The sequence below is a fragment of the Canis lupus genome, chromosome 1, assembly GCF_048164855.1.
Source record: "Canis lupus baileyi chromosome 1, mCanLup2.hap1, whole genome shotgun sequence".
NCBI classification, from domain to species: Eukaryota; Metazoa; Chordata; class Mammalia; order Carnivora; family Canidae; genus Canis; species Canis lupus.
In genome coordinates, this window is record NC_132838.1 from 2,067,938 (window position 1) to 2,095,000 (window position 27,063).

Here is a 27,063-nt window from a genome sequence, read left to right on the forward strand (position 1 = left end):
TTTCCTCTCTGCCCCATAGCAACAACATCAAAGCCTCTATGAAGCCAAGTCACCCCAGCAACCACAGACCCCCCGTTTTGCTGGGTGGCCTCTTGCTGGTCTTGTGGGCACAGACTCACAGCAGCAGGATATCACAGTGACCCTGTGTCCACACACCCTTCCAGGCAGGCTCCCACAGAGGACTGGATTTCACGGTGTTTCCCATGGAACATTGCTCATTTCCCATAAAATAAGAAAGCGACATAATTTGTAGATAATCCTCAATGGGAAACTTGGCAATTTAATTAAAAGCAGCTCTTGAGGCCTTAAGTATTTTATTTTTCATTGTGACAACTCTGGAAACCAAGAGCCTAATGCCAAGGGAGAGACAGGCAGCTGGTTTCTCCTTAGCACAACTTTTCTGAGAGCGCACCGCGACAGGGCTGCACAATTTGATTTGTATCAATAGCCCCAGTCACTGTTTAGTAAGAAATCAGTATACTTGCTGATCTTTCGGACGTAAGTCCTACCAGGACACCAGCTGCACTGAGGTTGTCCTCGCTTCCCTAGCTTGATTCCAGTGTCTGTGCTCCTGATATCACATGTGGTTTGTTTCTGTCTCTGACCATAAAGGGGATATTTCTAAACTAATGGTCCTTTATCTCTTTTATCATCTTAAGCTTGTTCAAGCTTCTTGTTAGTAAACTATTAGATGATATTTAGGCCATTCTAGAATAAGGCCAAGCTCATATTCAACAACCACATCCTAAAATTCATCTTGGAGAAATCAGGACAGATGGTTCTCTAGATCCTTGGAGTGTTTTTGGGCCATAACCACCTGTCCTAGCCTCACGTCTCCATCAGAGCTGGGCCAAGGGCCTTCTTACAGGTGGTCCCCTTGGGTAGCATCCTGAGGGTCTAGATCCAGTGTCCTCCATCCCCAGAATCCATCTTTAGATGGCTCTGGGGCTCAGGTTCTAAAGTGTGGACCACTTGTGGTCCCTGCTTTTCAAAGGATGGTCCACCTTCATCCCAGAAATGGTTGGGACCATTTTTGAGACAGGGATTCTGCACATGGACCCTAGATCTAACCTACTGGGGGCCTTTGCAGGGAGAGGTAGCAATGCCTGACTCTAACTAAAGAATTCTCACGCGTGGAGCAGTTTTAGAATGTCTATATAGGAGCCGCCCAGTCAAGCTACGAAGCTAGTAACGAAGGCAGAGGCTCGTCAAGGCCTGTGTAACAAGCACCCCATCATCGCTTGGTCATGTATTGGTTTGGTGTGCCGCCAACCCTTGGCGTCACTCCCACTCAGAGCTCTGCTTGCAGGGCCAAGGTGGAGGGCCCTCAAGCCATCCCAGGAGTCTCGATGAAGTGAGGGCTCCTCAGAGCTATGACTTCAGTGCTTTCCCTCAGGGCCATGCCATGCAGGGGTACAGAAAATGGGCCATCATCTCTACTGGATGGGGGTGCCCAGGCAGGGAGGCAGCCCGAGTCCACAGCTACACACATGGAACCGGTCATCACCGTGTGCCCCAAGTTATTGAGTGGACAGCAGCATCTGTGCCACGTGCAAGGCCATTATATACTTCACGACTCTGAATGTGTACTGAGAGCCACCTGGGGACACACTGTGAGGTTGACAGTTCCTAGATGTTACCGACACCAAGCACTGAAGTTGTTGCCCAACTACTGAGGAAAATCTTTCTGTGCTGCAGGGAGCTCATGCATGCACGGAAATGGCCATCCAATGCCATCACGTATGTTTGGGTGAGAACTTCCAGGGGGGGCAGTAGCACAAAGTGACATTTTGCTCTCCAGAAAGTCAGCGAATTCCACGATGTAGGCATGTGTGTGTGTGCTCGTGTTCCCGCTCTCCTCTAATGCCTCCCGACAGCCCTTTCACTCAGAGGAAAACAAGATAGCAGCCCTCGGGTTGACCTTTTGTTTTTCTGCTGGAGAAATGAATATAGAGTGGTTTTCCTTGGACAGCATGGACACGTGTCAGCCTTTGATTGTCAGCATGAACTCAAATGGGGCCGAGTTGTGGGGTTTGCTGCTCTGCCCACATCTTGGCCACATAGTGACCGTGGTCCGTGAATGGGCTGACCATGTTGCCTCTGGTTGTGGAGCAAGGATGCAGCCGTAGGAGGATGGTCACCTCCCCACAGACGCAGGCCTGCTCCTGAGCACTGGCTCAGCCGGCCTTATGTGTTGTTGGTGCGGGACTATGTGCGATTTTATGGGATGCGCTCTGCCCCCACATCCCATAGAGGGGATGGCATCTATAACGCATCCTATAGAGGGGAGGCACCGTCTCTCTGCGCACAGAGCTCTGCGTGTTAAACACACCATGACACACACACACACAGATAGCCACAAGCAGCCCTACACGGTCACAGGGCTGTGGTGGTGCTGCAATGTCAGTTTGTGGCTTTATGAGGTTGCTTGAGGGACAGGTGAGGTGGAGTGACCATTCATGGCCACGTTTCCTAAAAACAGGAGTTATTTTGTGTAAGATGAAAACTTCCATGACATAAATATGTATTTAAAGCACGATTAAGAATCCTGGTGGGTGGATTATGTGCATTAGGCAAATGATCATATTATATTGGTCCCAGAATCCTCTGAAACATTCCCAGGAGGGAGAACTGAAGGTCACTTTTTCGGGAACAGGATACACTTTGTCAGGCAGCAGGGAAGCAGGTGGAGCTGCTGCTGTAGGGACACCGGTCAGAGAGGTCAGCTGGCGGAGACGTAGGGGGCCCAGGACACGCTGTGTGGTTTCCTTGCTGGAGTGACAGGCTCACAGGAGTGGGGGGAGCCCCCCCGGGCCACCTGCAGGTGCCAGAGCGCTGTGGGAAGCACTAGGCCACAGAGAAGACATGCAGGGCGCACCCCGGCATCTAGGGGCCTGTCCTGGGCCTGTTGCTTCTGTTCTTGTAGGAAAGGGCTTGGGGGGGGCGGGAGTGCAACCCCAAATAGACCCACATGCTTCTTTCCGCGTGTCGTTGCTGTATTCCTGAGAGGGACTGACTGGCTTTCCTCACAACCCGTGATGCCAGATGTGACTCAGTTCAGTTCATTGTTTAAATCGGTTTAAATAAAAGTTTATTTTAGAGCAGTTTTGGATTTATAGAAAAGTTGCAAGGACAGACAGAGCACTCTGTGTACCCCCCACCCCCAGTTTCTGTTATGAACATTGGTGTGGTGTTTGCTACAATTAATGGAACAAGATTTGTACATCATTTTACCCCAAAGTCGTGCTTTAGTCATGTCCCCGGTGTTCTCTCTTGTCCTCTTTCTTTTTTTTTTTTTTTAATTTTTATTTATTTATGATAGTTACAGAGAGAGAGAGAGGCAGAGACACAGGCAGAGGGAGAAGCAGGCTCCATGCGCTGGGAGCCTGATGTGGGATTCGATCCCGGGTCTCCAGGATCACGCCCTGGGCCAAAGGCAGGCGCCAAACCGCTGCGCCACCCAGGGATCCCTCTCTTGTCCTCTTTCTTTGCTGGGGTCCCCGTTAGTTCTGCTTGCTCATCCTTCCTTCCAGGATTCTAAGGACCAGCAGCTGAAGATCACATCCATTTCCTCCAATAAAGATCCAGTGATGGGGATCAGCTCAGGAAAGTCAGACCAGACTGAGATTCTGCACCAGAGTCCCCCTGGCCTTGCTGTTTGTCCGTTGCCCGTCAGTCCTCGCGTGTGGAAAGCTCGTGGACTCAGAGGCGTATTTCATACCTTTTCATGTAGGAACTCTGATGGCACCTGGCAAAGGATCCCCAGCTGCAGCCTGGGTGTGTGGCTGGCTTCGAGCTCTCCCCCATTCCAGTTTCTTCATGAAGGAAAAGTCCTCCTCTGCTCCCATGGTGTAAAAGAGGGACGTTCCGGCCCCGGGTTCGAGTCCTACTGCACACTAGCCTCTGGGCACCAAAGCTCCACGCTGAGGTCTAGGGAGGACAGTGGCAAGGCCAGGCGTTGGGAACACTCTGGGGAGCCCTGGCCAGCTCGCATTTCCCGGGGCCTGAGGCATGCAAGTGTTTGTAGAGCCTCACTCAGAGCTTGACGTAAACACACATGCTTCCTCCAGAACCTTGTGTCTATCAGTTCAGGTAGGTAACTAGTGGATTTTATTTTTAAAGATTTTATTTATTTATTCATGAGATATATAGAGAGAGGCAGAGACACAGGCAGAGGGAGACGCATGCTCCCTACAGGGAGCCCGATGTGTGACTCGATTCCAGGATCCTGGGGTTACGCCCTGAGCCGAAAGCAGACACTCAGCCGCTGAACCACCTAGGTGTCTCCCTAGCAGATTATTTAACTTGGTGGAGACGGTGGGGACCCTGGGCTGGGTGGGTGATCACAGCGAGAAGTCACATCAGGCTCAGGGCAGCCCTGAAGGCAGGTCCTGGGGTGGCGTGGAGGCAGCGTCAGGTGGGATTGCGGGGGCCTCTGCCAGGAGCCCGCGTGCTGGATGCTGCTGACAAGGCAAACTGTTTTTTCTTAGGATTTATCCAGTCACCATAACTCAGAAAACAACACCTCTTTGGGCAGAAATTTTTCTTCGTAATGGGAATGAGAGCAATAGGGAGAAACGTGTTCTAAATAGTGACACTATTGGAAATGCTTCCCTGCTTCATGCAGCTGTCAGATTTCATTTCTTTTTCTTACAAACCAAATTGATTCAGCATAAAAAGTCATCTACTTGGAAGGAGCCTTCCATCAGTGCCGTCCTGAGAAGCTGAATTAGGCAACGACATTGGTGAGAAATACACCCAGTGCCACCGTCACATCCGTTTTAGCCAGTCTAGCCCAGTGTTATTGCAGCTGCATTGTTCCTGCTTTCCAGGTTATGTTTCAGGACAGGAAACCAAAGGGAGAAAATGGGTCCGAAGGCCATATCTGGCTTATATGCTGGGGAGGGGAGTCGCAATTCTGGGCATTTACTCAGGCTTTTAGACAGGAGCCGGGCCCTATGCCTTTCTATGTAGTAAGAGTCAAAGTTGGTCTTAAAAAACTACCTGACTGTATAAGAAATATTTGCTTAAACTTCCATCTTTCCCAAACAGCTGCATTTTCCATAAGACAAAGCCTTTGTGGGGTCAGGGTGCCTTCCTGTTGGAGACAATTGTGAATGGATTCCCTACGTTTCTGCAGTCCCATGAGGGAGGGACCCCTGCCCTTCGTCCCAAACCAGCCCTTCAAGTTGTTTACGAGGTGAGCAGGGCTGGGAGATGGCAAGTTCACCTACAGCTTTGGGAGGTGGCAATGGTCCTCTCATGGGGTGAACAAGGCCCATCATGCCCGTTATAAAAGGCCCAGATGCCCTGCACTCAGGGCTCCCACAAACGCAGCTGTGTGTGCACCGGGGCAACATGTGAGACTCTGACTAATACTGAAGTGTCCTCCGTCTGTGACCCAGGTCTGGCCTCTCCCACCGCCACCCAGAGCCAGCGCCGGGCAGCTTGCAAGCACGTGAGCAGGTGGATGGGCTGGTTACAGTACCGGCCACCACAGGTGCAAATGCTGTTTAATTTGCAAACTATCCCTGTGTTGTTTACAACACACATGGTAACGGTCACTGCCCCTTTGGACAGATGGGAAAGTGACTCTGAAAGCCCAGGGAGCTTCCCAGCAGCCCAGAGGGTCTCTGAAGCCCCCTAGGCACAGTGGCAATTGGACTCTCCCAGCCTCTACCTGACTGCATGTCATGGGCAGACTGCTCTAGAGATTTAGAGGGAATATAAACGTAAATAAAGGGACATGAAGGTTTCAGCTCTGCTGCCCAGGAATGGAGGAGCATCTGTGGCCGCTCTGAGGGGCTGTGATACATGGTCATGAGCAGCCCGCCCATTCCCCAGGGTGGCTCCCTATGGCACAAGTGCCCCTGCTGTTTCCGGGTCATGAAGCCTGCAGCCCCTCATGGTTTGCATAAACTTGCCGGATGCCTCCTTACTGCTGCACCTCTTACTCTGGTTTCTGGTGGAGCCCTTGCTCTGGGGAAGGCGCTAATGTCAGTGAGAACCGTGATGCTGAGCTCTTCAAAACCTATTTTGGTTTGGCGCATGTCTATACCTTGGGTGAGTACAACATAGGCACCAAAAGGAAACAACAAAACCAAGCGGGGGAAAAAAAACCATGTGGGGGAGAAAAACAACAAGCATGATGTGAGTGTTTGTTTTTAACCCGGCTACGGCCAGGAGAGACATGGGCAGCGGGTACGGGGAGTGACAGAGACAGCCGCCCGGGTGCAGGGACCTGCCCAGGGACTAGGACAGGACACCTGGCTGCCAGGGCCCAGGCAGTGTGCAGATCCTTCCACTCAGGTCCGCAGCTGTGGCTAGCAGGTCCTGCCACAGAATCTGGGAATTCTACTCGCCTTACGCTGTGGTAGGAAGGAGGTGGGCAGCCCCAAGTGTTGATGGGCTGAGAACCTTGGCACTGCTGCAGACAGGGGGGTGCAAGCCCACGTGTCTGTGGGACAGGTGGTACATAAGGGCTGGGCATGTGGACACCGTTCAGGGCAGAGTGGGGATGACAGATGGTGTGTCTGTGGCCTCAGGGGCACATGGGGAACTGCAGGTGGAGACCGATGTCATCTGATGAATGGTCTGGGCGGGGGGGCAGCTACACGATGCAGGCAGCAGGCCCTCTGTCTCTGGGCATGGTCCCCGTACACAAGCTAGAAATCTGCACTCGCGTAAAACTCCACAACCAATCCAATTAAATACAATGCTGAAACACGGTGGTTGCGACAAGTGTGCACTTGCTCGTGGAGCCCTGCGCTGGGCAATGCCTTCACGAGGTCTGCAGGAGGCAGGGCCTATGCAGTGGCAGGCCTGGGATGGGAGGCTGGGTACCTGCTCAGTGGTGGGCCTGGGACGGGAGCCTGGGAAGAGAGAGAGAGAAAGAGAGAGAGAGAGAGAGAGCACTCCTGAGCAGGAGAGAGACAGAGGGAGAGAGGTTCTCTGCTGACTGGGGGGTCTGACGTGGGGCTCAATCCCATCCCATGACCCTAAGATCATGACCTGAGCTGAAACCCAGAGTTGGTCAGCCAACGGATAGAACTACCCAGGCGCTGCAAGGAAATACCATGTTCTTGATTTTGATCCAGAATTAAAGGAATACCTAATATAAAATAATCGAGGCCACCTTGGACTGTAGCACATCCAGTTACAGTATACACTGAAACCCAACTTGAGTCAGGAAAATTCAGTGTTAAGACAAAGCCTTGAGAAGGGTCCTTCTCAGAGCAGCTGTGGCATTGAGAGAGGCACACGCAGCCATCCGACAGCTCAGTTTTCATGACCAATGGATAGCACGTGTCCGTTTCTTGAATGACCCAAGATGCGATGGCCTGGAGTGTCAGTAACAATGCCCCGTGACCTGGCCCATGGAGCTTGCAGTTCCCACTCAGCCATGGCGCTACAGAGGCCTTGAGGTGATACTGTCATGGGGCCCATCCAGGAGAGACCTTCTGAGATGACTCAGGTCTGGAAAACTTTGTCCTGTGCCTCTTTGAGTCATTATGTCCAGTGTAAAATTCCTATTTTGTGTCCCATAGGAATGTGTGCATTCTGGTCCTTCCTGCATAGACAGCCCTCCCCACATGGCAGCGGGGCATCCAGCCCAGGAGGACACATCTCGTCAGTTCACCTCAGGACTTAAAACAAATCTTACCATTATGAAGAGGGTTTTGGTTCTGCCGTTATTTCTGTTATCTGGAACACGCCCACAGGCTTTCATCATGCTACTGTTTACAACCTCATTACTGATGTTCCTCAACCACCCATGATACCCATTCTGCTGAAGACAAAGATTTCTGGGTTTCTGGGTAGGTGAAAGCTACATTTATTGCACCAAAGGAAAGAAAATCCCATTTGCATAGGCATCCCATTTGCATAGTGCACACATCCTCTCATAATTCACAAAAAGCTACCGTTTCTCTTAGATTATGAAAAACACCCAAAGTATATATTTGCACAATTATTTGATTTGGGGCCATGCCTTGTGTACTAAAGATGATTGATCAATTTTATATCTCCTTCTGAGTTTTGTTTATAATTCTTTGGTCACTGAATCGTGCTATGTTCCTGTTACATGCGATTTCAGAAGTCACATGGTCACTCATTAGGATAGAATGCCTGCCTGTTCGTATTACATGCAGGCTCCCAGGATCTGAGTTGGCCAGAGCTACAAAATTGCAGTTCTGATGGTTTTTATGTACTGAGAGATTAAACAATTTTGTAGATAGAACTACCGTGAATAACAATCCTCTCTTTTATTTTAGCTTTCTCCACATCTCATCTGACTCCTGTACTAGCTCTGGTTGGACAAGTATATCCTGTCATTTCTTTGGTATAAGTAGACCTAGGCGGGGAGGAGGGCGGGGGGTGGGAGTGATTGGGTGACGGGCACTGGGGGTTATTCTGTATGTTGGTAAATTGAACACCAATAAAAAAAAAAAAAGTAGACTTAGGCTTCTTAATTTCTTTTTTTTTAATTTTATTTATTTATTCATGAGAGACACAGAGGGAGAGGCAGAGACACAGGCAGAGGGAGAAGTAGGCTCCCTGAAGGGAGCCCAACATGAGACCTGATTCCAAGACTCCAGGATGACGCCTTGGGCTGAAGGCAGGCACTAAACCGCTGAGCCACCCAGGCATTCCTAGTCTTAATTTCCTATATGAATTACAAATAATCTTCCAAAAACCTCAGGAACAGATCTTAGCATTTAGTCTTATGTGTGTCTCTCTTAAAAATTGTTGCATTTCATCATTTAGCTACCAAGTAGCAGATGAACTTTCCCCATGTATCTTCATCATCAAAACCAATGCTATTAAAATTCTTCACCATTACGCTAGAAATGCATGCATTTGGTGAACGATTCCTGTAACTGAAATTTCATGAAGTTTGTTCCAATATATTTAAATTCAAATCGGAATCACTCTTCTTAATATCTAATAAAGATGGAAGCATCTCGGGAACTGCAAAAAATTTAATTAATGTATAAACAATTCTAGGATAAAGGGATATACACCTTCCTTTAAAAACCAAACCCCAACATAAAAAATGCTGGATGGATAAATACAGGGATGTAAACTGGTAAAAATCGTAACAATGAAAACAGCAACTCCGTAAAAATTAGAGCAGGAGAGCACTCAGGAGCTGGTAATACTCCCAGCTCGTGCTTACATGGTACTTAATATCTGCCCAGTACTGGCCCAAACTCTTTACATATGAGTGAACCCATGTAACTTCTGATGGGTCTGGGAAGCAGGTGCTAGGATGATGCCTATTTTACAGAGGAGGCAACTGAGGTACACAGCTTGATCAGCATGCCAGCTAGCAGATGCTGCAGCCCAAATTTGTTTTTTTTTTAAATTTTTGTTTATTTATGATAGTCACACAGAAAGAAAGAGAGAGAGAGAGAGAGAGGCAGAGACATAGGCAGAGGGAGAAGCAGGCTCCATGCACCGCAAGCCCGACGTGGGACTCGATCCCGGGTCTCCAGGATCACACCCTGGGGCAAAGGCAGGCACTAAACCGCTGCGCCACCCAGGGATCCCCTGCAGCCCAAATTTGAATGAATCTTGGCAGACTTCAGATTTCTTGCCTTAGCCGTGACTCCTTATTAAGTAATCCAATGACTCAAAACAAGAGAAAGCAGGTGAGAGAGAAAAGGAGAGTTCTGTCTGGACAGCGAGTTTGTCACGTGCCGTGGCCGTGACCACTGCACAGAGAGGTGCCACCTGCACACACGTGGGTACACAGTGGGACTGGTTTAAACTTGCCGGGTACCCTGACGTTCTCTACTTTCCTTCATTGAAAAAGTGCTGGTTTAGAGCCACTAAATTGATTTCATGACCCACAAATGGGTTGCGACTCATGTGTTGAAAATTACTACTCAGGTGGAAACCCTGAATAACGGGGTGAGCATGCGGTGGCATCTAAAAAGAAGAGGCATCTGTGTAAATTCTGAACTCTTATTCTGAAGATGATGGGCAAAAACTTCAGAATCAATTAATTATTCTATTATTAAAGTCAATATGAGGGATCCCTGGGTGGCGCAGCGGTTTGGCGCCTGCCTTTGGCCCAGGGCGCGATCCTGGAGACCCGGGATCGAGTCCCACATCGGGCTCCCGGTGCATGGAGCCTGCTTCTCCCTCTGCCTATGTCTCTGCCTCTCTCTCTCTCTCTCTGTGACTATCATAAATCAATAAAAATTAAAAAAAAAATAAAGTCAATATGAAATAACAGGGTGGATTAAACCTGAAGCCTGAAAGCCTCACAAAATACTTTTGTTAAATTTCTTACATGGGCAACAAATAAAACCCCACACTTAGGATTTGTAATTATTTCTGAAATTATTATCAATAAAATAGTGAACAACTTTGTTTTCTTATTTATCTGTATTATATTTAAGAACATTTTTAGGCAGTCGGGATAGAATATTCTACAGATAATATTTTGGCAAAAGACAAATGGCCCCACATGATCTGCTTAAGAAGGAAATGATATTTAAGAATATTTAGCATATTCCTCACATTCAACTACATAATGTCATATAATGGAAGTATAAAAATGCAAAGTAATATTTAACCTCAACTGATGAATGGGGATGACAAGTCCCCAGGGCAATAGACTAAGTACATGGAACAAATAGTATTTAGCCAGTTGACAGCAGCATCAGATGAAAATGTTGTCAAGTGTGGTAAGAACAAAGGTCACAGGTACAGGTCAAAGTGTATGAAAGGTTCAGCCCTCAAAGCAAACCTCTTGGAGTCAAATATTTAACTGTGGCTAGGGACCTAGAGAGGCATTCGATGGTGAAAGTCCATTCAAACTGGACCCTGAGCCTTAAACCCATGACGCGATTCAAGGTTCTAAGAACTACTGCGTTATAAATTCTTCGAACCAACAACAGTTTCAAAAATACTGCACTTACCTCAATGTTTAACTGCAGGCTTATCTGAAAGTGCTCCAGACCCCACAGTAGCTAAAAAAATTAAACGTAAATACATAGAATTCACTGATTTTTGACAGCTGAGGCCAGTGAAAGTATCTAGACTTTGGCTCAACAAAGCAGGTGCTGGGAACGGACCCTCATTACAGTAAGGATAATACACTATGATGATAATGGGAGCAGATTCCACATAACTGTAATGAAGGGAACACCATCCACTTGGGCTTCTTACTCATTCCAGGACCAAAACAGCTACTGAAATTTCTGAGTTTCTAATTTAGAAAATCTTAAATAGGGAGAGAAGTGTTTGGACAAGCCTGGCTAACAGTTTTCAAAAACTCATTAGTCCTGTAAAATTTCAATTTATCCCTTCAAACTTGCAAGGCTTCCAGCGCCTTTACCAGTAATACCCTTTCTTATCAGGTTTCCCTCCCGTTGGTGCAGCCCCCACAGCAGCTTGGCTGAGCAGAGATGTGCCCACGGGAACCCGCTCAGCATCCCGTCAGGAAGCAGTACGGGAAGGTGGGGCACAATGCACAGGTTCTGCAGCAGGTCGGCTTCCTTCTTGGTTTATAGTTTCGAGAATATTTCTGTATATCCAACACCAGTTTCAGTTCAACATGTTTCATTAGTCGCTATGTCCAGTGTCGGGCTCGGCCCAGGAAGGGAGAGCTGGGAGTGCAGATTAGTCCTGCAGCCCGTGGCTCCCGTGGGGTTGTCACCGACATGCAGGGCCCGTGTTGCTTGGGCCTCAGGTGTGCACGGCTCCGGCTGCCAGGAGCCCGGCCGCCCCACTAGCAGGGGGCTCGGTACAGCGGGCACGGGTGGATTCACCGCAGGAACCCTGCCCTGGGACAGGAAGGTGGCTGAGGCACGAGCCCCCCGGGGGATGCGCAGGGAGGCCCCCTAGACACACTTTGCCCTAGCACGGTCACTTCTAGCCATCAGCCTGTGTCCATCTTCCTTCGCCGGGTCAGCTCACAGGTGACCTCGTCGCTCTGAACCCGTGTCATTGAACTTAACTGTTGTGAAAGATTCCAAACTTGCCTTTCGGGAGGTCGAGCCATGTCTCCAGTTTCCAGCCACATGGATCCCCAAGTCTTTGGGGCGCTGTCCCCACTCAGCTGGTCACAGCCAAAGTTGCTAGTAAGCAGATCATCCACCGGGCCTGGCCTGGTTCAGTGCCCCTCCTGGGCTTCCCTCCAGGGCTTTCAGAAGGTGCCCCCATCGGAAACCTCTGTTCATGTATAGTGGATGCCCCCGGGAAGAGCTAGGGGAGGCACAGTGCACAGAGGGGGCTGCCCGGTGATGGTCGTCATCGTGCTGGGTGGGCTGCAGCCTGTAGCTTGGGGAAGCACAGTGAGGTGGTGCCCCAGCCCCTACTGCACAGACCCTGAAATTAAGAACTGGAGAGCATGGGTCAAAATCTCTGTGGGGGATTTCAGAAGCAGTCAGGGCTGGGAGCTCTGCTCTGCTCACTACATTAGCGGCGCACAAATCACCTGGGAACCCAAACCTCAAGCCCTACTGAGCCTCTATGGTGGGCCTGGGAATCCTGGGAGTGGCTTAAGCAGCCCCAGGTGATTCTGATGCACACAGCTGCACAACCACTGGTAGGCCCAACAGAAGACCCACTGGAAAGGGACGGGAGGTGTGTGTTGTAGAGGGTGAGGTAACACAGGGCCTTTGCAGTCTCAGCACAGGGACATCTCCTAGCTAAGCAAGGTTTCCTGAGGGCAGGTATCGAATTTCAGTGAAATTCTACTCTTTTCAACAGTACAGGAACCATCTATCACCCATCCATTCATCCATCCATCCCTCATCCCCATCTATCACCCAGCCATCACCACCTATCATCCATCCACCCATCCATCCCTCTACCAATCATCCATCCATCCATCCATCCACCCTTCTGTCAATCATCCATCCACCCATCCATCCATCCTCCCTCTATCATCCATCCATCATCCCCCTATCTGTAACCCATCTATCCACCTATCCATCACCACCTATCATCTATCCATCCATCCATCATCCTCCATCTATCATCTATCCATCATCCACCTATCATCCATCCATCCACCCATCCTCCATCATCCATCCATCCACCCTCTATCCTCCATCCATTCATCCATCCATCCCTCTATCAATCATCTATCCACCCATCCATCCAACCTCCCTCTATCAACCATCCATTATCCCCCTCTCTATAACCCATCCATCCATCTATCCATCACCACCTATCATCTATCCATCCATCCATCCATCATCCTCCATCTATCATCTACCTATCATCCATCCATCCATCACTCCTTTTCTATCATCATCCATCCATCCACCCCTCTGTCAATTAGCCATCCATCCATTATCCCCATCTATCACCCATCCATCCATCCACCCATCTATCCATCCATCCTCCCTCTATCATCCATCCATCATCCCCCTATCTATAACCCATCCATCTATCCATCACCACCTATCATCCATCCATCCATGCCTCTACCAACCATCCATCCATCCATCATCCTCCTATCATCTATCCATTCATCAATAATCATTTATCACCGACTACCCATCACCATCCATCCATCCATCCATCCATCCATCCATCCATCCATCATCTAATCAATGAAGTCAGGAATGTTATAGAAGGATTAAACAGATGTTTTTGCTCACATTGATCATCCTTAGATGTCCCTGGTACAGATCTTTGTTGTTTGAAACCCTCTCTCTACACTATGAGTCAGTGGATATAGCTTGTCCTTCAGTTTTAGGTTATTCTGATCAGTGACCAGAGCTACCTAGTCTGGTCCCTCAGTGAGTGGACACTCCAGATCCAACTCTGCTGTTACAGGTCTTCTGACATTAGAAAAATCCAAGTTCTCAGACAGTGCCCGCTGCCTACTAGTGGTGCGACTGATCTTGGAGCTTGGAGCAGGAACCTAAGTGTGGTGCATTTATAATAAAATTATGAGATAACTGGGCAATGTGTGGGACAAAGCAGTGTTACTTCTCACCTCCTAAAGCAGCATCTGTGCAGCCCAGAGCCTGGGGATGTGGAGAGCAGAACAGACGCAACCACGGGGTAAGGAATGGGGGAAACACCGTCTCCGCAGGGTTCACAGAGGAGGACCACGGGGACAGTCTGGCTCCAGTGGGGCTCTCAGACATCCTGAGACAGCCCAGAACACCTCAGCCAGCCGGAGCCACCATGATCTGCCCCAGTGGCCAGGAAATAGTGAACTGCCTTTGGGGCATGAGCCAATGTGCCAGCCTGAGACAGTACCTATGTCCGGGACCCTCCTGGTGGTCCCTAGCCTCAGACAGACCACACCTCAGGGGCTGCCTGAAGGTTACAGATGGGCCTGTGGGAGCGAGGTCCACTGTCTTTGTGTCTACCTGCTGGACACCCTTTGGCTGCTCCCGGAGGGCTCCACCAGCTGGGACGACCATCTATGGGGCAGCCAGGCTGCATGTGGGCACAGGCAAGCCCATCTGCGTCCAGCGAACCTCCAGGCAGCTGATGGGCTGACGTTTCCTGTGTGCTGAGGGCTACCTCCCCACGACCCTGTGTCTGGAGGTCCTGAACACTGTGCTCCCTCCAGTGCTCCCACACCTGTGCTCCCTCCAGTGCTGTGCCCACGGAGGGGTTGGCAGGCACCCCAAATGCCCACACAAGTTGTCTCCCACCCAGTATTTCTGGCCCCAGGATGCACAGGGCTGCCCTCAGGCCTCGCACCTGCAGGAGGCATGTCCTGTCCACATGTGCAAAGATACACCCACAGACATGTCATTTTAGAGACACGACGCCAGTGGGTTTGGTGGGCAATCACCTGTGAAGGAAGGGTTTGCAAGCCCTCCTGCATCTCCCAGGCATTGCGGAGCCGCAGCTTGGCCTCTGCAGCCAGCCTGGTGGAGGTGACAGAACCAGAGGGTGAAGTTGCCACAGAAGCCGGAGGGGGTGTGGGCACCGCATTCCTCACCTGTAGCTCTGGGCACTTGAACGCTGCAGAGCTTGTTTCATACATCTTATTTTTAACTTTAGAAAGCATCTCTTTTGTTTGGAAATGTGGGAATGTTTTAAGATTGTTTTCTAACTTTAGCTTAAATATCAAAGGTTAGAGGAGGTGCAGGGAAGGGAAGTTAGCCGTCAGCAGCTCGTAGGAAAGCCCATGGGGAGGGGGTCGGTCGCTGGGGAAATGGATGCCTCCACATTTGTGCAGCCATTCCTCATCCTGAGACACACATCTACTGCCTAGACTCACATTAGCGAGTCCAACATTCTAGAATCACCTCTAAACCATTAACTGTTCTGCTAATGGAATCCCAATACATCAAAGGAAAAGATCCAATCTCTTTAATTACAAAAGCAGAAAGAACACAAATGATTGCTATTGAAAACATATATGCAATTTTTAAATGCATGTGAACTATTGAATATTTCCCATCTAACAATCAAGCTAGCCTTGCAAACATATGCCAACTGTCTTATCTGTGCCTCCGAAGTTTAGAAAAACTAGCATCTCCTTACCTTAGGGAGTATGCATTAATAAAATAATTAAGCAATGCATTATTTTCTGCTCAAAAAGCTTTCCTTGTTATTCTGGACAAACATATTCACTGAGCCTTATTAGTTGCATCTCCTTAGAAAGTTCTCCGTTGGAGGAGTCACTCTCAGGCATACAGAGCTTATCAACAGAGTGGACATTTCTACAACATACTGACGTCAAGATCAAAACAATTTAAATTAGTTCTTATCACAGACTGCAAGATAAAGATTGGGGTTTAAGAATATTCATTAAAGTGAGCTTTATCACGAGCCGGGTGGCGTCACTGTCCTGCAAGGTCTTGAACTAATGTTCTTTCTGCAGTTGGCTCCCGAAGGCTGGATTCTGGGTCTGGTGACATCTCCTTCCTGTGATCACACTCTTAACTGCTCTCATAACTTTGCCCGAGTCTACAGTTACTCTCCATGCTCCCAGGGCCAAGGCAGCAGGTTGGCAGGACGCGCTGACATGGCCCCCCTTCACAGTCACAGCAAGAGGCCAGCAGGCTCTGCCCAGACGTCTGTCCCCTTCCCGCCCTGGGAGCACAGGTGCATTTTGCCAGCAGAGTCTCCCGTCTCCCTCGGGAAGGCACTCTTGTGTTAGCTTGGGCCCGTGGGCCCACTGGGCTGAACCCCACTAGGGAGGCTTTATTTGAGCCGCACGGAAGCTGGTAGCCAAGGAGAGAGGGTGTCAGATGCTCACTCCTCTGACTTTCTCTTTGCAGAGCTTGTGAGAAAACCTTGAATTTGTCTTCGGTTAAATACCAAGACCAGCCGTGACTTCCCTTTCCTTGTGGACCACCGAGTCTATGTTTCTAGAAATTTCTAATTCAAGAGCCCGGAAGACAAAGGCTGTGCACAGGCTCAGAACGTGGGGCCCACCCTTACAAACAACCCTTACAAACAGAGGGACTGGTTCTAACCTGCTTCAGGCGCTCCTCAGCAAAGCAGCTCACCACGTTGGGGGAATGAGGTCCGAATGTAGTTGGAGTCGCAGGAACAGCTCGCCAGGAGGTGAGTTCCCGGTGGGAGATGACGACACCAGTGAGGAGCAACCCAGAGCGTCTCTATACAGACCAGAATCCTTGGGATGCACAAGACTCTCCAGGGCTGCTAACTTGGACAACACGCCAGGCTGTTGCAAGTCCTGTGAGGTGTACTGAGATTATGAAAAATGTGTATGCCATTTCCTTCAGGAAAAGCTTATCATCTATAAATATTCATTGAAGTTATTTCCTCATATTGCCTGTAGCTCCTAACAGAAAACCTATGAGCTTAACGTGGGAAACAGCTTGGAGATGGGGGTGCTTTTTCTTAGGGTTTATGTTGCGGTTGCTCTTACTTCCATGGCTTTCCAGATTGGTTCTCTCATGATTGGTACTCTTTCCTCAAAACACAGCAAATAAGGATCTAGCTGCTTCTTGGCTGAGATCATAGGCTGGTTAGGCTGATTTTCAGTGCAGGGGTCTACCTGCTGATGCCACATAACTGATTTCTCGGCTCACCCTTTATAAAGGGTGCTTTCATGGGATGCCTGGGGGGTCCAGTCGGCTGAGAGTCTGCCTTCGGCTCAGGTCATGATCTCGGCGTCGTGGGATCGAGCCCTGAGCAGGGAGCCTGCTTCTCCCTCGCCCTCTGCCCCTGCTCGTGTGCTCACTCTCTCCCTCATTGTGTTTTTCAAATGAATAAATAAAATCTTTAAAAAAAAAGAGAGAGAGTGCCTTCACGATGCCTACTTCTTTGGAATACTCAGGAAAATGTTTCAAAGCCCCAAAGAAGGAACAGGGGGCCAGAGCACTCTCCTGTCAGTGGCCCCCAGCCCTGCATTTCAGTGGCCTTCAGGGGTACAGCCCACCCTCCTGCCTGCTGCCCCCAAGGCCAGCCCCACGTGCTGGCACTAAGCATCATAGAGCAAAATAGAACAAAACATGGAATTAGAGATAAAATGCCCGAGAGGGAAGAACAAGGAGATGCTGCCACTGAGCCCTTACGATCCCAGAGGACTCCTTACGGAAAAGCTTACTTGCAAAGGAAAGTGGACTTAAAATTCAAAACCTGATTTATCCTTATTTAAATGTATGTGTAAGTTTCCACATACTTTCCCTCACGTACCTACGACTTTTGCCATCACAAGTGTGGAGAACAGGGTCTCCAAGCCCACTGGCTCTTCAGCAGTGGCAGAGCTCATGGGAGGGCAGGACAGACTTCTTCCTGGTAATTCTAGGTCGGAACAAGAGCAGTTTTTAAACTGTCCTTCACCCAGCCAATAGGATTGTATGTTCTGCATATAATAAATGAAAATCTGTAAAGAAATGTTAAGATTTGTGTCTTAGGTATTATATCCCTAATTGTAAAAAGTGATTAAAATTCAGTGTCCTTCCATCAAGCTAAAAATAAATAAATGGGATTAGTGACTACCCAGAGCACCAGGAAGACCCCTGAAGAGAAGGCTGCCCACTTTGTTCCAAACTCCAGTTTATAGGTCATTCTAGAATTTAAAAAGAGGTGTTATCATGCCAACTTAGAAAGTGCTTGGGGGCTTACAAAATCCTGTGTTCACAAATCATCACTTTGGGAACTGCTGAGATCAGACATTTATTTGCACTTTTGAATCACACACAGGGAGTGACTCACGTGGATGCAGGAACCCCAGCCCCTTTCCTCAGGGCAGAGCGCTCGGGGACGCAGAGGAGCCCTGGCCCAACGGGACACCAGCGCGCTCATGTCCGCCCTCCTTTCGCACTGTGGGCCTGGTCATGCCAGCGCTCGGGAAACACCAGCTCAGTCCTGGGCGGGGGGGGGGGGGGGAGTGGAGGCAGAGCTGTCCAAGTATGATCTGTAACACCTCCAAGGTCAGAGCAAAACATGCAGACACAGTGATAGATTAGGGCAGGAAAACCCAAGTGGATAGTTCATGTTCTCTAAAATTTTACTACAAAGAACAGTGAGAAATAACCACCGCTTGTTAATGTTATAGTCCTCCGAATGTGTATGTACGTGTGTCTGTATTCAGTGTGAGCGAGGAGCTGTGCGTGGACCCGTGTGTGCCATGTGCACAGCAGCAGGCATCTCGAAAACTCTTCCTGATAGAAAATGCGGTAAGCATAAGGTTCACAGAGCTTCTTTTATTTTACCTTAAATAGAATTGCATTTTTAAAAGCTTCAAATAAATTCCACGATTTAAAATAATCAGAGATACCAACACATTTTTACTCACGGTCCAAAAATGATTCCACAGATTTTTCTTTCGCAAAGTCATTTGTAATAGAGTTTTCATATTTATATTCTTAAGTAATCATTTGTATTTTCTATATATATAAATACTGTCAATTTGTCTAGTGAATTTTGGGAGGAAAAGGGTAGGTATACATTAGTGACAGTTCTTTCAAAAAAAAAAAAAGAAAGACAAACTACCCTGGATTTTAGAATTGGCAAGGATATTAATGCCATTCCTGTAGGTCGGGGAGCAGAGCCCGTCCACCCAGCGCCTTGGCCGTGACCCGCAGAGCTCGCTGGCAGGACGGCGCAGGGGACGCCGACACCCGAGCCTGGGAACTTGGGAGCAGGAGTGCAGGCAGAGCTGTCTCTGGTGGTGGCACTGAGGGGCTCCCTTCCTGAAGGATGCCAACAGTATGTGCCCAGTATGTGCCAAAGTAAAGGGACGATAGCTATTTCCCTAGCTTTGTATAGAATATTCTACAGATGAAGCTTAACACAGTGGACAAACCAGCTGACAGCCCCGCTCGCAGAACCGGTTCACGGCCTGCTTCTCTTCGGGGCACGGTGCCAGAGGCCGCTTCTACTTCAGCACCAGTGATCAGCAAACGAACCCAGGAGTTTAACACAAAAGATGGAAACCCAAGGCCCACAGGCCGGCCACATGCTGGACACGGAGCCACCAGCTGCACGCTGAACATGGAGTCCCACGCATGTGACGGATTGCTCCGTGGTAAGCATGCTTGGGAAGAGAAGCCGGGGCCCTGGGCCTCTGTGGCATTAGCAGTCTAAAGAAACACAGGCCTCGGAGGTGTCTGGGCCGGACACCAACAGAGAGGCAGCCCCAATGTGTGCCGTGGGTGGGCAGCATCTGCCGGGCACGGAGGAGAAGCAGGCAGGGGGACCCACTGACTCCACGGGGATAGAACCAAACAGTGTGGAGTTTAAAACCAATTGCTTTTTAGCCCTTCAGCAATACTTTTTAATTAGTTTTAAATGTTAATGGTTCCTGTAAAGAACTCAGAATAGAAATATATTTAAATAAATATTTTTTAGAGATTGTTGGCATTTATGATTCTTTGATGCATGGTCTGAGCAAAATAGAGTTGATGCCAGGAAGAAGTAAATATCCATGCTTGTTAAGCTGAAACAGCCCTGGTTTTTGACATTGGAAATGTTTTTGAAATAAGTAGGTCTCGTTTTCCCCCTGCATTTCAATTTGTGTTATTTTAAACGGTAAGAGCCTTTATCTCCTCACCATTTTAAAAAACAGATTGAATTTACGGTCTGACTCGGTCGGCTCGTGTCTACTGATTTCCCCTCTAGCACCGAAGCCAGCACGGCTTAGCGCCTGTGGTTTATGACCTGTGCCCGCCGATCAGCCGGGCAGGGAGTTCACGAGCGCCCGCGGCTTCCCAGGCACCGATCGCCGCGGCCTCCAGGTGTCGGTTGCTATTGAAAAAAGAAACGGATCGGATATGCTGAAATCCAGGAGCTATTAAATTATTTAAAGTTTTATGTCTTATCAAATGTTACTGGTGAGGGAAAGCTTCTTCTACAGTAAAGACATCCTCCATCCAGAGCAAAGGGCCGGGAGGTACCAGTGGCTGCTGCACAGTGCGGGGCTCGAGCAGCACCTCCCCTCCTGCGCCTGCCCGGACCAGGACTCGGTGCACACGATTTATTTCCCAAGAGCCAAGATTATTCTCACTTCACGTTGACGTTGGGAAGGCAATTCAGAGTGTGGTCATTTTTGGACACTGCCAGCAGTCTCTAACGAGGAGGCAACTTCTACTACATCTTCCATCACAGATGTTTAAAAAATAAAGTCACAATTAGGAGGTCGCATTTTTTTTTTTTAGGAAAAAAAGTGAAAAATAAAAATTTCAAGACCAATCAAGATACACATTTAGATATTGCTTAAATCTAAGCTGTCAACCCTTGTTGACTTTCCTCGGAGAAAACACCACAGATGTACGTCCACCATCAACGACCAGAACCTCAAATTCCACATTTTCCATTTGAATAATCAAGGAACGCAATTCAGAAGTCATATTACATCCTGCATTTTATTCATTTCCATATGACAAAAATAGTAACCTAGTCTAAGACATCCATTTCAATCAGTAGATGTGTCGAGCCACAGATTTATCATAAAAAATATTGGATCTCGGTAAGAATGCCAGCTGGCTCCGGGGTCCCGGCCCTACATGGTGCTGCAGTAGAAAAATAGCGTCTCTCTTCACCACGCAGAGAGGGACAGCCTGGTCCTGAATACAGAAGGGGGCGCATCTCACCGTCCCTTCATGAACCATCTTATTTACAACACTTTACATTTCTTTTTTTAAGTTATATACACATCCTTCTGGGAGGAGAACACTACATGGTACCAATACTAACTGACCCCCCACCAAAAAAAAAAACCCAAAACAAAATCACAGCAAGAAGGACACATAAATAATAAAAACATTCCACTGCTGATGAGCAGCAGCCCTGAGCCCCCACCGCTCCCATGAGGAGGGACGGCCCCCCGGCCATGGGGACAGAGTGGGAGAGCTCAGCATTCATCTCTGACAGGAAGAGACCACGAAATCTGCTGATTGAGGAGTCTGCACAACCGTTCTGTTCGGTGACACGATGTGACTTTACTGTTGCGTGGTCATGTTGGGAAGATTGTCCTGTTTTTCTGTCTCAGCCAAGAAGATGTGTCACTGTCCGGCTCCCACTTCAGGCGCACACCTTGAAGGCCACTGGGCGCCGCGGCCTCTCAGAATGCTGCCGTCGGACGAAGCTCGCCGTCTTGGGCTCTGGCACGCTTGCAAACGCACAAAATGAGGTAGAACACACAACACTGCCCGTACGGGCTCTAAGCCCGCCCCATGCCCCGCACCCTGCCGAGGGTCCCCTTCCTGATGCCAGGCTGTTTAAGCAAAGTCAGCAGCTTCACACTGTGTTTTGAAAGATCACTGGACATTGTGCTTTGTTTTCATCTGAGAAGATAATAAATAAACCGGGAACTTAGAAACTGTCCCAGGTCCGGCTGCCACCATGGCCAGATATAGTGCCTCCGGGGGTGCTGTGCGCAAGAGCCCGAGCTCGGGGGCAGTCACGCTCTTGCCAGGGGCAGAGGGGGGAAGGGGGCAGGAAAGCGCCCCACCTATTCTCTCCGTTCACTCGTCTCGGTGCCATGGGCCCAGGATTGATTCATCAAGGTTGTGTGAAGGGGTGGGGGGTTCGAGGTTTTTAAATGGGCTTTGTAGAAAAGTTAAATAAATCATTTTAATTTAAGAAACGGCAGGCCCTAGTTTATTGAGGAACAGACAAGTCCTGGTGGCTTTTCTGTTTAAGTGACATAGATTTCTCATATTGTTTGACCTTAGGACAAAACAAGAAACTGTAACAGTTTTTTTTTTTTCATTTTCCTTAAATCAAAGTACTATTTATAAAATACTTTACATCTTTTTTAAGTCTTCAAATTATAGACAAACCTCCCTAATACAAAATACTAAAAGTGCAATAGTATAAATTAAGAGTTTGCAACCACATTATACAAACATTACCTTTTTATTGTACAACTTCGATAACGTGAAATATTTCCTCACAACCACTTATAATGTTGTGAATAATTTACGGTGATGTTTGTCTGTAACTTGTTTCCCATCGCTGGGCTACAGACCACTCTAGAGAGCAACTGTCCACATAGCAGCTACAAACATTTAAATTAAAAAAAAAAAAATTTTAAAAAAGGAACAGAAAGGCTCGTCACTGACAGGTACTTGCACAGGAAAGCATGCGGTCTTGCCCAGCGGGACTTCACAATTTGCCTGCATTGAAATAACGCACTTATTTATAGTAAAACAAATTCCACTTAAAAAAAAAAAATCACATAGCCAGATGTATTCTGCAGTACAAAAGCTTCCTTTAAAGTTGGGGCTGTTACCCGCATAATCTTAACATTATAAATACTACAGATGAAGGTACGGCCGTGAGACACAGCCCCGGCAGCACCTGACCACATCTTCAATAGTCTAAAAACAGAGTTCGAGTTTCTAAGGAATTCGGACAAAACCTTCAAGTGAGGGTCGCTGGAACGCCACAGGGACCCCTCTCTCTCCCTCTCGGGGGTTATCAGGTTTTGGGAGGAACGAAGTGGATGTGGTTTGAGCCCTTTCTATTCCCGAGGTGGGAGGTGGTTTTACAAGGACTTATCTTTTCGATGTACATTTATTTCAAAGGTCACAGGGTCCCCAACAACAGTCAGGCTCACTGCAGAAAGATGTACCATGCAGCGCGTATGAGACCACCTTCTAGCAGCCACACAGCGGACGTATTTTCTGCTACAGGTAAAATTTCAAGGGTAACTGGGGACCGAGGCTGTGCAGCCCGACGGTCGCACTTGACACTGTGCGCATGGGATGGAGCGGCTGGGCCGAGATTGTGCACACCTAGTTAATGCCAATCTCCTTGTTATCTTCAATAAACCGTGTGAACGGCCGGCTGGCTCCTGTCTCGGAGTTCGCTTTGTCCAAACCCACGATGGGTGGACTACTGCCAGTGCGTGCTTTGTCCATTCCGGCGGCCAGAGAACCCAAGGGGGGGATGGCGCTTCCGCCGAGACTTACTGGGAGCTGGGGAATGCCGCCGTTCTGGATGACGGAGATTTCGTTATTCTTCATGGCCAGCCCATTTGTGATGGCTGCAGCATACTGGTTCCAAAAGCTGGGGTCTACATTCATGGCTCGCGCCGCCAGGTCCTTCTGGAACATTTCTGAGAACTTGAGGGCATCACCACCTAGCAGAGCCATGGGGTTTTCCACGGACAGGCGGCGGCCACGCCGCGCGGGGGCATTATTCCACATGTGCGTGCCCATATGCACCTGTGTGAGACACACAGAGAGACAAGGTACAGGTAAGCAAGCCCAGCCCACAGGCAGGGACAGGCCTGCCTCCACACATCCCACGATCCTCCAGAAACCCAGCATGGTGCTCTCACCGCTGGATCCTGTTCCCCATTGAGAGCATGAGGTGGGGACGATAAAACAGGTGAGCCTTTCTGAGCATCTTATCCTTAAATATGCACTATTTCTCTTTATGAAATAGAGAGAGCACAACCATTCGATGTGCTCGTGTACGTTTCTTCCCTTGCTGCTCTCCCCGGACGGTGGACAGCCTGCAGACCCCCAGTGAGGCTGCAAACCCCAGAGGGCACAGAGCCTTGCCCCTTGTGCCCCTGCCTGGCCCTGGGATGGCGGGGAACTTGAACTCCCAGCTTCCTTGGGCCTGACATGGAAGATGCGTGTGGCTAGCCGGGGCCTTGGGCAGCTCCTGTCCTACCAGGATGGAGCAGCCACGGGTCTCAAGCTTTTCCCAGACCCTGAGGAGCACATCACGAGCCAAACAAGTACATGACGTGGACAGAAAGGGGCACGTTTAGCTGAGGCTGCTCATCTGGCATTCTGTCCACACCCCAATTTCCCGGAAGAACAGACAGGGTTGTGGTCATCTCCAGCAAGAACACTACCCTGGCCCGACTCACGCTGGTGGGCTTTTCACCAAAGGCCTGCCAGCCCCTGCTGGCGGCCACGTGGACAGAAGCAGAATGCAGCCCCAGCCTCTGCACAGAATCTGCATCATTTGTATCTTGTGCAAGTGTTTCAGAGCCCAGTTTATCTGGTTCTCGGTGTTCCACCGGATTCAAGACTGTGCCAGACTCCGGGACTGCTGGCCCAGGAGCAGTGCCTATGTGGTCGGCCCCCAGGAGGTGATGTGAGCCCTGGGAGGGCAGCCTACCAGCCTTGCAAGGTGAGCCTTTCAGTATTGTGGGCAGCACACACACCTTGGGAAGCACACATCAGACTCTGAAGGTGCCGTGGGCAGCACACACTGCGCTCCCCCTCTGGGCTCCCCCCGCACATCTCTGCCCCCAGCCAGGACCTCAGCATGTCCTCCTCGGCCAGGACCTCAGCAAAAGGCTGGCCTGCAGCACATCACCGGGGGCAGGGTGGGGAGAAGCTCTAGGGCTGCGGGGGCACAAGCCCGGGCCTTACCTTGAGGTTGCCCTTTGTGGTGAATGCCCTCCCGCAGATGGTGCAGCCGAAGGGCTTCTCCCCGGTGTGTGTACGCTCGTGAATCTGGAGGGCGCTGGCCGAGGAGAAGGTCTTCCCACATGACTGGCAGTTGTGCTGCTTGGGTGTCCGGCGTGGCGGGGGGGCCAGCATGGGCGCGAGGCTGGGGCTCATCACCGCCTGAGGCCCTGGGGGCACCTGCACCGTGGCTGGCAGCGGCGGGCCCTCGCCCAGCGCGAGGGCCTTGCTGTGCCCATTCACTTCCATTTTGATCAGGGTGGGCGTGGAGCTGGCAACCAGGCTAGGAGTGCTTTGGCTGGGACCTAGGGCAGAGTCGGGGTCACAGGACTGAGAACGCGGCTCGCTCAACGTGTGCGTCAGTAAGTGCTGTTTTAAATTACCCATAGTGGAGCACCCGCGCCCGCAGAGCGCACAGAGAAACGGGCGCTCCTTAGTGTGGCTGCGGTGGTGGATCTCCAACGCGCTCCTGCAAGCAAAAGGCTTGCCACAGACACGACACACAGTGCTGGGACACTTACCCCGTTCTCTGCTCAGGAACAGCAGGCTAAAGGGGGCCTCCTCCTTGATGGCTGGCCGGCCGGGCGGGGCCGCCGTGAGGTCCAGCGCACCCCCGTTTTCGGGTGCGGGGGGAGGGCTGTCCGGCCTCTCGGTCTTTAGGGCCGTCTCCGGGGGCTCCTCCTGGTTGCTGAGGCCCGGGGACTTGGAGGGCAAGCTCTCGCTGTTGCTGTTCATGGGCGACAGGGCGTGCATGGAGGACGAGGACTCCGACAGCGCCGGGCTGCCCGCGCTCCGGCTCTCCAGATCACCCACGGCTGACGACGAGTCATTGCTCAGGTGGTCGCTCTCGCCGGACCCGTTCTCCACAGACTTGAGGGTGGTGAGCTGTGGGCAGCTCATGACCGAGTCCATCATCTTCATCTGGTTCTCTAGGGCGGCGATGCTGGAGATGACGGAGGGTGGTGAGGGCGGGCAGGAGCCGGAGTAGGCCAGGAGTGGCTTGGGCGGGTCGCCGGCCGGCTCCTGTAGCTCGGCGTCGTCCTCCATGGAGTTCTCGTCCGCGTCATCATCGTAGCCGCTGAGGGCCTCTGCCGCCTTGTCGTCGTAAGGCAGCTCAGCGTCCATGGCGTCCTGGAAGCCCTCTGGCAGTGGCGTGTTAGGAATCTGCCCCCCCATGTGCATGCGGATATGCTGCTGCAGCACCACGGCGTTGGTGAACTTCTTCTGGCAGATGGGGCACGAGTGCTGTACGCGCAGGGGTGGCTTGGCCCGGTGCACCCCGAAGTGTGTCTTCAGGTTGCCCTTGGTGGTGAAGGCACGCCCGCAGATCTTGCACTTGAACGGCCTCTCCCCCGTGTGTGTCCGGTAGTGCATCTTCAGGGCGCTCTGACAGCTCAGCACGCGGTGGCAGATGACGCACTGGTTGGGGTCCGTCATCTTCTTGTCGATGTTCTCCACCAGCTGTTGCAGCTTGGAGGTCTCTGATGTCTGCATGGAGTCCAGCAGCCCCCCGAAGGGAAACTTCGCCTTGAACTGGTCCGAGCTGGCTGGCAGGACCGGGCTGCAGAGGCCCGTGGAGATGCTGCTGTCTGTGAGGGCCGCCGCCGCTGTGGACACCGTGCTGGAGACCTGCCCACTGGGAGGGATGTCCCCTGCCCTGCTATTGGCGCCGGGCAGGCTCACGGGCTCAGTTTTGGTCAGAGAAGACCCACCAAGCACTGGCTGCGGGGACTCGGCAGTCCCAGGGACGCCCGACTCAGAGCTGTTGAGGCCAGGGGACAAAGAGGTGCATTCGCTCGACGTGGGCGAGGGCCGCTGTGGGGAGCGGCTGGCAGGGGTGAGGCTGGGCGAGTCCACATAGCTGCCCACGCCAGGGATGGTGGGCGGGAGCTGCAGCCCCACCGATGTGGGCACTGTGGGCAACACGGGCTTGCTGTCCAGCCAGGTGGTCACCGGCTTCTCTGGAGGCAGCGACATCCCGTAGGGGATTCCGGAGCAGGTGGGCACGTTGTCCAGGTACTCTGGGACGGGGTACGGGTTCATCTGGATGTGTGGGTACTTCTCCTTGTGCCTCTGAAAGTGCACCTTCAGGTTGCCCTTGGTGGAGAAGCGGTTCCCGCAAACGTTGCACTTGAAGGGCCTCTCACCCGTGTGGGAGCGCAGGTGGATCTGCAGGGCGCTGTCGCTCCCGAACACCTTGGCACAGAACCTGCACTTGTGCTTGAAGAACGGGTCCTCGGCGTTGGCCTTGGGCTCGAACACCGACACG

At 50.6% G+C, this 27,063-nt stretch overlaps 1 protein-coding gene and 1 long non-coding RNA gene across 2 annotated transcripts in view; one reads left to right on the top strand and one right to left on the bottom strand.

The window, feature by feature from the left end:
* Positions 1 to 18,600: 18,600 nt before the first annotated feature.
* SALL3 (spalt like transcription factor 3) overlaps positions 18,601 to 27,063 on the bottom strand; it is a 21,201-nt gene continuing 12,738 nt past the window's right edge. The window contains exons 2-3 of the mRNA XM_072817910.1: positions 24,759 to 27,063; positions 18,601 to 23,588 (exon numbers count right to left, since the gene is read on the bottom strand). The exon at positions 24,759 to 27,063 is cut by the window's right edge and continues 1,201 nt beyond it. Of these exons, the coding sequence (XP_072674011.1) occupies positions 23,157 to 23,588; positions 24,759 to 27,063 (2,737 nt within the window). The 3' untranslated portion in view covers positions 18,601 to 23,156. The remainder of the gene's footprint in view (positions 23,589 to 24,758) is intronic.
* Positions 19,228 to 27,063, top strand: part of LOC140628632 (uncharacterized) — an 11,527-nt gene continuing 3,691 nt past the window's right edge. Inside the window, exons 1-2 of the long non-coding RNA XR_012026677.1 lie at positions 19,228 to 19,444; positions 22,947 to 23,054. This is a non-coding gene — a long non-coding RNA (uncharacterized lncRNA). The remainder of the gene's footprint in view (positions 19,445 to 22,946; positions 23,055 to 27,063) is intronic.